Genomic DNA, 11,980 nt, shown 5'->3' on the forward strand with positions numbered 1-11,980 from the left:
TTTTTTTTAATAGCCAGTAGTCTTTTTTTATTTACTGTACGTCACAGTCTCACAGATATGAACATGATGATGCTTGCAATTTGGTAGCAGGCAGTGTTGCACAAGATGTGTCATCAATATTTGCTAAAAGAGAATTTTGTCAATATTGAGGATTACACTAGAATATAGATGGCTTCGAAGCTAACAGACCTGGACTACAGGCCAAAAAGCATTTAGCTCTCTGTTTATGTTACCTGTATGTTATTGTTATCTACAAAATGTCACACAGACAAATTAATAAACACAGTAAATTATTTAGTATTACAAAAGCATTCATGATTCAGCAGGAATAATAGTAGGCAATAGTACAGTTTCCAAATCAAATTCATTCTTGTATCTGCAAAGCTACATTTTCTAGTTTTTCCATTTTCAATGTTTTCAGTGCCTTTGTATTACAGCACACAAACATTGCTCAAAAATAAATCCAGAAGGTTTTAAAACAATAGCATCTGATTAATTAAATGCTGTTAAGGCACAGTACACAATCTTATCTAAAAAAAAAAAAACATACATTCAATATTATGAAAAGACAGTGATAAGTTCAGTGACAGAATTAGGAACAGTAATAACATTGTGCTCATGTTTTACGCAAAACCAAGTCTCTTCTAAAATTCTAATTTATATAAATTGATATAAAATGTGCTTGATAAGAAATAGGTTATTGAAATGTGATAAAATGTAATACCAGAAGTGCTTTGTGTACCCTTATTTTTTCAGTGTACTGTAAACGGAAGCATCCTTGTTAGGGGCAGTGCAAAACAACGTACATAGGGAGCAATATAACGCAATCGTTATTAAATGACATTATCAGTCTTTTTCTTACGGATGGCTTGCAACAGAAAAAATAGTGCCATAAAAAGAAGGACTGAAAAGAGGAAGATCAAAACACTCCAGGCGCCTGAGCTCACTGATTTTCTCAATAAAACATCTTCAGCAGGCAGCAGGTTGCTTAGGCTTAGCATGTAGCCAAGGGACCAGCCGACAGATGTGTCTCCCGCCTGTAAACCAAAGCAACATGTTGACATTTTCTTGACCAAGAGGGGTCCATTTATTCATGAAGCTTAAATGAACATGAAACAGCATTTGCCATCCATTTTACTTCTGTAATGTGATTAATATACTTTTTTAAAAATACAATTAAATGTAGTACTTGATTTTGATTGGACAGTGAAAAGTGCACTCTATAAGACATGTTTGGAGGGAAAGGATTTAAAAATGAGGGCTTGATGATGTCAGAAAGAAAGGTTGTGCACCTATAAACTGGAATGTGCATTAAAGAAGTAAATAGAGTCAAGTTTTTCAAATAGGTCTTGCTACCTTCTTCTGGAAGGAGATGTGTGGAAAGGAGAGATCATCGAAACCATATCCTTTGACCAGGAGCACATGCACAAAGACAGAGACTGCGCAGTAGTCCTTCAAACGGTTTCCCTGATTCCCAGCCTTATTTGACATCTAGGACACAAAGAGTGAGAAAGTTGAGTGGAAGTGGTCAAATACTTATTTAAAAGAGGACCTATTATGACCTCTTACAAAGTCTTGATTTTGTTTTAGGATCTGCTAGAATAGGTTTTCAGGCTTGAATGTTCAAAAAACGTTATTTTTCACATATTTTACATTGCTGCAGCACCACTCTTCCCAGTCTGTCAGTAACGCTCTGTTTAGTTCCTGTCACTATGAAACCCCTTCTTCTGAAAAGCACAGTTTGTTCCGATTGGTTAGCTGGACCAGTGTGTTGTGATTGCTCAATGGCTTCAAGCATGATTTGGAAATGTCACACCCCTTACCATAACCGTGAGTTTCAACACACTACTAACACAACTCAACCAGGCCTAGTCCCTTTTTTTTTTTTTTTTGCATATGTCTTTTGCGATAATTATTTAAATGAGGAATACTGTGAGTGTACATTCCTAGATGAAGACTACAATCAAGGCATTTCAAGGAGTTCAGAAACAGAGCTCACTGATATAGAGAATAACTGCCTTTGGAGTGGACTTTGTGCTTTGTAACTTTGCAGACCTTTTTCATGTTAAAACACAACATTGCACACTAAAGAAAGTTGAAAATGTAAAAAAAGCATAATAGGTCCTCTTTAAACTAAGTTCTTTTCCATGGTAAATATTTAAAAAGTAATTTAATAGGCTAAATAGATCAACAGATCTGTTCATTCAATATTGCTTATAATTATTAAAGTAGACAAAACACAGTGTACATATTATCATCATATTATTATTAAAGGTAAAGCAAGTTCTCTTAATCTGAGAACCTGAGACTCTAAATCATTGGTCGATTGCTGAGATATGGGGAAAGTCATCTCAGAATAGCAGGGCTCAAAATTAGCTCAGTGGGGTGGTACCTCCTGAAAGCTCATGTTGCAGACGACACGGGCAGCCTCCTCTAAATCTGCTGGAGACATGATGTTGATGCCTGCAGCTTCTTGAAGAAAGGAATGGGTGTAGAAAAATGCAGAAAATGCCTGTGCCAGAAAAAGAAAGAGTGAAGGGTGATGGAGAGAGAAAGAGATTGTGTAATGATAATAATGACATATGCAATAATGACACACACGAGTGCCCAGAAGATGAATTTATGATTTATTTTAATGCTTTGAGCTGTCCCACTTAATAACTGCTTACACATCTCCACAACCATCCCCCACCAGTAAAGACATTAATGTTGCCTAAGGCAGACGAAGGAACAAATTTCATATTATAAAATAATATTCAACTGAATGCATTAATGTTCCACTCTAGAAACTCTTACTATAAAGTTGCCTGTAATGTTGGGTTGGAAGACTCCATCAAAGGAGCATTTGGAATAAGAACAGCTGTTAAAAGACAAGAGACGAGTAACATTTCCCAGGCATTGATTGTAGTTTCCGGTGCCCTTTATTTGCAGGGCGTCATCAGGTTTATAGGGAGTTTGTCTTTTATTGCATGGAGTGTCAAACACACTGCCCAGCGTAATGGATTGATTGTAGCCTGCGGGATAGCAGGGATGGACTATGGAGCTGTCTGAACCCTGAGTCTATAACACAAAGAAAGAGAAAACATCAGATATTATAGTCCAAATACTATCAAGTTAGCTTGTCTGATGGTAATTTTAACAACTAATCTACGGGTTTTCACTTTACCGTCATCAGATGTGCCAGCAGTCTGAGTAAGACCTGGTCTCGGCCATAACACAGAAAGCTCTGAGTGTAAATCAGATAGTCTTGTCCGTACAGCCGCAGTTTCATCAGATTGTCCTTGTTCTCCACTGTTTGTTTAGTCACAAATGTGATCTGAGTAGAAGCTCCGCCAAAGTCCAGCGCACCAACCGTGTCTCTGCCTGGAGACAGCCACTGACCCACAAAACCATACTAGAGAAATGAAAGAGAAAAATGTAGTGTAATGGCTGGTAACAGATCTTTAATCAAGGACATTCAGGTGATGTGAGATACACAGTATGTCTAACCATATACCTTGACGTAGTTCTCAAGCAGGTAGTTGACAGTGACCCATCCGTAAGCACCCTCTTCTTGTCCACTTAAGATAGTGGCACCTTTGAAGCTGAACGGGTAGCTCTTCAGTTTGTCTCCAACTTCCTTTAAAACCTCATCTGACTCTTTGGGTTTAGAAATACTGTGTGATATGAAAATAAATATATGAAAATTCTACTTTCAATACAAATTTTTCTATACCTGCATATCAAAATTGGCAATTATCCGGCAGTTTTTAAAGCTGCAGTCTGTACGTTTTGCCTCTTTGTCGCCATCTCTGTTTGAAACCTGCAATTGCAGTTATTTGCGGAATTATCGTCTTTATGTGGGTTGTGCCTCGGCACGGCTCCTCAGCGCGGATTAATCTAATGTTTGCTGTCAGTCACCACATCAGTGTGGATAATGTACTTCGGAATCACAGATTCTGCGTCTTGGAAGTATGACCAAAATAAGAATTTTATTAACAACATCAGCATTGCGTGACTATGTGTATTTAGTGTGTATTAGCATTACCTGCAGATTTCAATTTCTGTAGCAACTTCGCAGTCCGAAGTCTTTTGCTTTTGACTATGGGTGAATCTACAGTTGTCACTGATTATTGTCATTTGGACCTTTCTGGATTACAATCTCCGCCATCAAAATGATAAGTTTAATTATTGCAGCTGCTGTGAGAAAAGGCTATAAATGATCCGCCATCCTCACGTGATTTAGCCTACTAGCTGGGACTTGTTCTTTATGTAAACAGACGTGACGCAATGACACAAAGGCAAACGGCAACATGATCGAATTTCCCGTTGAAGCCCAACAGTACCACCCGAATTACAAAGCATTATTACAAGCTTACCGTTGTGAATTGGACTAAGGTAAGAAGATATTTTTGAACAGTGGCTGGTTATGTACTTGCTCAAAAATTTATTTTGGATCATTTAAAAAAAAGCTTTAAATAAACAATGCAGACTTTGTATACATACTAGGGGTGTTAACGGTACATGTATTCGTACCGAACCATTTCGTTACAGGGCTTTCGGTACGGTGCACGTGTGTACCGAATGCATTACATTGCAACATTGTAGCCTAACCACCATTAACCACCAATAATCGCAATAAGCTCTGCTTTTTTTATTACTTTCGGTAAGAAACAAAGTGTCATCCTTAAAATTCTGTCCACAAAATCACGAAATTCAAACAGAAAGTGCCATTTTGACACGCTTTGATGTGGCGTGGCAGATCACTGTACAGGCGCCTCAGTTCAACCGGCATCGCGGAGCGATCATCTCTTCCTCACTAGTTACAGAATAAACTTAAATGAACATCTGAAGGTATGTTGAAAGATACAGATACAACTTACTGAAACGTATAATATCTTGTGTTATCGCTTATTCAGTGTTTCAGTGGTGGAAAGATGTCAATAAAACAGCATGTAAACAATATGTCATGTAGCATTTACCTTAGAAAAGCCATTCAGTGTCCACAGCTTGTTAGTTCGCCAGAGAAATTAACTCTTTTGCGTTATATATGCACTGTATAAGCCCATATATTCATTATATTTTACTTAACCTTTTAGTGATGTCTTGATTATTTAATGTATGTTTAAATAATCTATCATGAAAGTGTCAGCCACTGTGTATAAATGATTATATTTCAACAACGAATTGGAGTAAAACGTAATTTTAAGATTAGATTTAGAAGTTAATGCAAAAACTGCCTTATATGCAGCTTACATGTTTGCATACAATTTGTTAGAGTGTTGATTATTATATCTAAAAATAAAAAGCGATTGAATTTAGACTAATAGTTTGGGCTCACTGTTTAATAATAAAAAAAGCAATTTTATATTTAGTTTTCTCCCCACCTGCTGTGCTGAACCCGTACCGAACCGTCTTGAATTTATTAATTTATTAATTAAAATTTATTAATTAAAAATATATAAACCAATAATATTGTGAAATATTATTAGAGTTTAAAATTGACTGTTTTTACTTTAATATTTTTTTTAAATGTAATTCATTCTTGTGAATTTTCAACATCATTATTTCAGTCTTCAGAGTCACATGATCCACCAGAAATTATATAATTGGTGCTCAAGAAACATTTCTTATTATTATTAATGTTGAAAACAGTTGTGCTGCCTAATATTTTTGAGAAATCTATGATAAATTTTTTTTTAGGATACTTTGATGAATAGAAAGTTTAAAAGAACAACATCTTTTCCGTCACTTTTTGACCAATTTAACCATTTTGTCATTAGTGGTTAAAAAAGTTGCTAAAGTAGCTTTTGGCACAAAGCTGTGATCTTTTTGACTCACTTCAGTAGTCTCATGCCTGCTGTGGCCCCGAGATACACAGGAGTGAGTTTGTGTTTTGACTTTGGGATCTCCTTCATGGCTTTTCCCATGCATTCCTCAAGGCTACGGGCTGCTCCTCCTCTGACACCTGCATAACTGGAGATCCCGCCTCCTAATAAGAGAAAGTGATAGAGGGTGAGAGAGGTCATGTACCGGATATCTAAAATGAGTCATGGAATATCTTAAGTATGCCCACACAGAGTTCATAAGAACTATCGGTTCCTATTTCACTGCCTGATATGCCACTGACCTTGACGACCATAAATGCAACCAGGCATTTTTTTGGGTGCCTATTCCAGATGTTTCCGTAGAACATTGCTAATCAGCGATATTTGCAGGGTACTAGGAGTTTAACATCCCGATTTTGAGATTGTTAGATTCTTTGAGATGAGTGGGAGACTGAGCCAAAAGTGACGAAATAGTAAAAGGGCAACTTGAGGCACGAGCACAAACAGGAAGTGGGCAACAGTGTGTGCAAATTCAGCACTCTTGAGTATGTCCAAATTATCTATCAAGAACTTCATTACAATACATTCATAAATGAAGTAAAACTTCTGACTTTGTCGTTTGGATTTTGTAATGTCTGTCTGGTAAGTGGATTTTGAGAAGTGTACATGCATTTTGAAACCAAGATTTGGGTAAATCGTTTCTAAAAAAAGAATAAAATGAAGACAAAAGCCTCTAGTTCAAGGCATTACACAAGGTTTTAGTAGTCTCACATCCTTTGTACTGTTCTTTACCTTATCTAATGTCCTCAACTTTATCTGCTGACGTTTAGTCTTATTACAGACGTTTTTTTTTATCTAGAGAGATTTTCAAATGAGGAACATCACAAGCCATTTATCAATAAATACTCACCCTTTGCATGACACTCGCTGTGTTGACTGACTATGCCGGTACCATTTTGCTTGTCTGCTGGCCATTTGTAGATGAACATGGCCGTATGAGAGGATCCAGCATCCAGGACTATTCCATACTAAAAACAAACCCAACAGCAAAAAATAAGGCTAAGACTAAACACCTGTTATGCCAGGGATAAGTGTTTGATTTCCAGGGAACACATGCACACAAAGACACAATGCCAAAATACATAAAATAAATTTACAAGTCGCTTTAAAGGTGCCCTAGAACTTTTTTTTAAAAGATGTAAAATAAGTTTAAGGTGTTCCCTGAATGTGTCTGTGAAGTTTCAGCTCAAAATACCCCATAGATTTTTTTTAATTAATTTTTTTAACTGCCTATTTTGGGGCATAATTAGAAATGAGCCGATTCAGGGTGTGTGGCCCTTTAAATCTGATGCTCCACACCCCAAGAGCTCGCGCTTTCCTTAAACAACATAAAAAAAAGTTCAAACAGCTAATATAACCCTCAAAATCTTTACAAAGTGTTCGTCATGCAGCATGTCTAATCGCGTAAGTACAGTGTTTATTTTGATGTTTACATTGATTCTGAATGAGTTTGAGGCTATGCTCCATGGCTAACGGCTAATGCTACACTGTTGGAGAGATTTATAAAGAATGAAGTTGTGTTTATGAATTATACAGACTGCAAGTGTTTAAAAATGAAAATAACGACGGCTTTTGTCTCCGTGAATACAGTAATAAACGATGGTAACTTTAACCACATTGAACAGTACATTAGCAACATGCTAACGAAACATTTAGAAAGACAATTTGCAAATATCACTAAAAATATCATGTTATCATGAATCATGTCAGTTATTATTGCTCCATCTGCCATTTTTCGCTGTTGTCCTTGCTTGCTTACCTAGCCTGTTGATTCAGCTGTGCACATCCAGACGTTACTACTGGCTGCCCTTGTGTAATGCCTTTCATAATGTTGGGAACATGGGCAGGCATATGCAAATATTGGGGGCGTACACCCCGACTGTTACGTAACAGTCGGTGTTATGTTGAGATTCGCCTGTTCTTCGGAGGTCTTTTAAACAAATGAGATTTATATAAGAAGGAGGAAACAATGGAGTTTGAGACTTACTGTATGTCATTTCCATGTACTGAACTCTTGTTATTTAACTATGCCGAGGTAAGTTCAATTTTCGAATCTAGGGCACCTTTAAATAAAAATGCCACAGGATACACACGAAGGGTTACATTTTCACTAAAATATAACCCATAAATAAGACATGCTACCATTCACTCGTTTTTATTCAGCAATGGCAAATTAAATTGACTAAGTGACAGTTAAGACATTTATAATAATACAAAGATATCTATTTTAAATAAATGTTGTTCTTTAACTTTCTATTCATCAAGAAATCCTGACAAAAACAGATATCACAGTTTCTACAGAAAACTTTAGCAGCACACTGTTTTTTAATGTTGATAATAATAAGAAATGTTTCAGGAAAATGAGCCCCAAATCAGCAAATCAAAATGATTTCTGAAGGATCATGTGACACTGAAGACTGGAGTAATGCTGCTGAGTTATTTTCAATATTAATCACATTTCATAATATTACTGTCTTTACTGTATATTTGATCAAATAAATGCAGCCTTGGTGAGCATAAGAGACTTTCAAAAACATTAAAAATCTTACTGACCCCAAACTTTTGATCGGTAGAATACATAAATGACATTAAAGTCTACATAGTACGCTTCAATGTGTAAATAATAAATATTCTGAAATTGTTTCTATAATTAATCGGCTTGAAGAAACAAATACTAATACAACAGAAAATTTGACATTTATGTATTCATATTGATAGCATTGAAACCTGGACTGAACAATATGACTGAAGTCTGACATGAGTTCATTGATCATTGATTTATCAGTCTGACATTTCATTCCAGTCATTACTCCTGGACAGAGGCTTCAATTCATATTTTGTATATCGTTAGCCTCATAGCATAATTGCCCAGATCATATTTCAAAGGCAGATATCACAATTTGGCCAAAAAAATGACTTAGGCAATTATGCTATGAGGCTAACGATATAGGCACTGCATGGTTACATTTCAAGTAAGTGTGTACGTTATAATCTAGCACTCATTACGCAACAAGTTATAACTTGCGCATAGCTGGTGCAACCACCCCCAGGTAATTTGGGTCTCGTGCTGGTAAAAACAGGGTGTGTATGTGAGAATTAGCCATGTGGGAACTGCATTACACATAGCCAGTTTTCACTGAGGTGCTGATAATATTGTAAAAGAAATCTCCTACCCTCTCTTTGGTTAGCTTAGGATTATAATGTCATGTTAAATTAATATTGATATATTCAAACGCATTAAAGTTAAAAGTTCTGATAGTTTAACTTGTCCCATTTATACCTCTACTAGCTGCATCTTGTTGCTTTAAAAACTTGAATTTTAAATGGTCAGGCCTCTTCCTCAGCTAATTTACAATGCTGATTGTTATTCAAGCTAACATGACTCACCTCTGTAGCCACCTTTCCAAATATGAATATGATTTATTTAAAGCAAACACTTCTTGCTCATTTATCACAACAAGTGTTTAACAACCCAGATCAATAAATAACAAGTGCCATTTATATATGCCTGTCTCTTTTTCCCTTAAGTCTTCATCCCTTTCTTTTATCACACAGACCTATGCTACAGGCTTTCCATAGGATTGAGTATGTTGGGCAAGACACTGACTGAACTCTATTCATTCATGCAAACTTTGATAATCTCTTCCAATTACATATCTTGCTCTCCAGACTTTGCCTACAGTTTGCATACAGCCATTTTAGCTTAGTATAATAGTACTGTCTAGCAGCTCTGAAAGATTTCGGAGTTCAATAGACAACTCAAAACACGTTTAAGCTTGCCTTTCTTTGTCTTTTTGGCTCCATACTGCTCAGTTTCTGCCATTAATCATCTGTTCAGCATGTTGCTTTCATTTCTTCAAGAAATTACGTTAGCCTGAAGATAAACGGAATTGTCAAAATATGCTTCTAGGCCTAATTTAACAGGTACATAATGTTAAAATACTATATGTTCCGGATCTTCAAAACCACAATGACTCAAAGTCCTTTTACTAAGAAAAAAAGGGATTACAGCGTTGAATCAGAACGGCTGGGAAATACAAACAATGGGATCCAGCCAATATGAACAAGAGTTTTTATGTGTTTAAAACTGTGTAGAGAAACTGGGGTCATAAATCAAACAAAAAGCACAGCTGGGGAAATATATAGCTTACCCTCTACTATTATATAGACAATAAAAATGTAGTTCGGCAAAGAATGGGCATGAGGTAAAATACATTGAGTGATCACTTTTTAGTATCAGGAGGCAACAGTCATTCATAATTGTCATAAGAGTTCTTGTCATTCTAAAAATGTTATTATTCGTCAACATATAGATATAAACTAACATGGAAATTCCACTGGCACTCCTATAAGGAGTAAACTTTAATTGTTGTGGTTTAAAATGATGACTGGATGGTTAATATATAAAAAATAATAATAATTGCAAAGATGCATTTCAATTTTAATCTGAAATGGCATGTTTTTTTTTAGCAAGAACAACTGATCTGACAACTATTTTAATTTTCTTTTTACAGAAAAAAAGTTTTGCAGTACTTAACTAATAGCCTTAACAATGAAATATACCTGCAATGGGTTTCAAATTGTAATGTCGTTGAATCATTGAAAAAAATATAACAATAAGAGAGAATAATGAGCAAAACTTCTTATTTAAATAAACAAATTTAAATAAATATCAAATGTAAATATTTCAGTGATGCTTTGGATGAACAACATAGGCTATTATTTATCAATGGCTGCAGTGAGCTCTTTTGACAGCTCCTCACGAGTTCAGCTTCTCGCCAGCCCTAAACATGGCAGCGCAGCGGCGCGTTCACAACAGCAGCTTGCTTTTCAATGGCGAGGAACTTCTTTGTCGGCCTTGATAATAAAACGACTCATTGGAATTGGCGTTCGGTGCCACTTTATAAAGGCAGAGCGCCAACCGCTATTCACGCACTTGAACGCCTTCGCAACGGGGTTCTGCCTCCCTCCCCTCACCACCCACCAATCCATCCGTCGCGGGCGCGCCCCACACTTTCAGAACCACTGCTCTAGTGATGGCTAATCTAACGCATTTATTTTATGTCCCAGAATGTATATTGCTCTAATGTGACAGATATTCAGATAGAGTCGCCAAATCCGAAAAGGCAGCATTAGGTTTAGAAACAGGTTACCCCCTCAATTTCACACACAATGGCTTGAATGTTACCCAGATTCACTCAGGTGTCTTTATTTGATATCCTGAAAAGCATATTGCTCTGTGAACAGCTGCATCACAAAGCTTTTATTTGAGCTCCATAAAAACTTGTGCAGAACTGTGTTCAATCTCTCTGGGCCGATGATCCACACTTATTAAAATCACTCCTATATGAGCAACAAAACAAAAAAAGCCAAGTGAAACATGCAGAGGAGGCGCTCTGTATTGTTTACACAACACCTGTAAACGATCGATAGGCTACAGATAAGCAGCTCGTACTTTTTCTTGATCTTATGACGTGATATCGAAACGTCGCGGGAATGTTAAAGTTCCCTTTCCCTCTTTTGGATTTTCTGCCTGTGTGTGCATGTCACGAATAAGAAAATGTTATTACCATAAACTCTGGCGGGTCTTTGATGTCTTTGTTGGGTACGACGAGCAGAAGAATGCAACCGACTGCCAGAAACAGAGCAGCAGTGGCGGTAATGATCTGGCATTGCTGTTGGTTACCCATGGATACCATCTAAGCGACGGGATCCACACAGGACTAATGACAGCGACGACATTCGTCGGCAAGTTAGGTAGGCTACTATTGTGACGTCGTGTGTTAAATACCGGCGGTAAACCGGCACATCACAAGTGGGCATGGCACTAGCTTCATTGTTCCTCGTCATGTGTCCGTGGTGCAACAGGTGTTTGGTGTGACTGTGTTAGACTTCAAAAAGTACACGAGTAAGTCTATTCAAACGTGTAACGAAACTCTGAGGAGTTTATTTGATCCCTGTTATATGCTTCTTTTTCATATCCTTATCTTAAGTGCTTTCCCAAACTTTCATGGATGGTGCTAAAATATCCTAATAAAATGACTTGAACTGTTAAGAGCCTCCTTTGATGAGAGATGTCAAGGAAGTTATTTTGATTAAATTGTTTTGATTAT

General features: G+C 36.8%; 1 protein-coding gene across 1 annotated transcript; it reads right to left on the minus strand.

The window, feature by feature from the left end:
* Positions 1-11,705, minus strand: entpd2a.1 (ectonucleoside triphosphate diphosphohydrolase 2a, tandem duplicate 1). The gene is made up of 9 exons (XM_048187671.1): positions 11,438-11,705; positions 6,718-6,835; positions 5,821-5,971; positions 3,497-3,656; positions 3,167-3,394; positions 2,797-3,060; positions 2,393-2,512; positions 1,357-1,491; positions 1-1,037 (listed from the first exon to the last, which is right to left on the minus strand). Exons 1-9 carry the CDS (start codon positions 11,564-11,566, stop codon positions 834-836), a joined length of 1,509 nt encoding a protein of 502 aa, XP_048043628.1. The 5' UTR covers positions 11,567-11,705; the 3' UTR covers positions 1-833.
* Between the last annotated feature and the right edge of the window lie 275 nt (positions 11,706-11,980).

This window comes from Megalobrama amblycephala, linkage group LG4 (assembly GCF_018812025.1).
Source record: "Megalobrama amblycephala isolate DHTTF-2021 linkage group LG4, ASM1881202v1, whole genome shotgun sequence".
NCBI classification, from domain to species: domain Eukaryota; kingdom Metazoa; phylum Chordata; class Actinopteri; order Cypriniformes; family Xenocyprididae; genus Megalobrama; species Megalobrama amblycephala.

Coding starts and splice junctions, on each gene's coding strand:
- entpd2a.1 (XM_048187671.1), bottom strand. CDS start 11,566: ATGGTATCCATGGGTAACCAACAGCAATGCCAGATCATTACCGCCACT. Junction 6,836..11,437: donor AAGACCCGCCAGAGTTTATG/GTAATAACATTT, acceptor GTTTGTTTTTAG/TATGGAATAGTCCTGGATGC. Junction 3,395..3,496: donor TGCTTGAGAACTACGTCAAG/GTATATGGTTAG, acceptor TCATTTCTCTAG/TATGGTTTTGTGGGTCAGTG.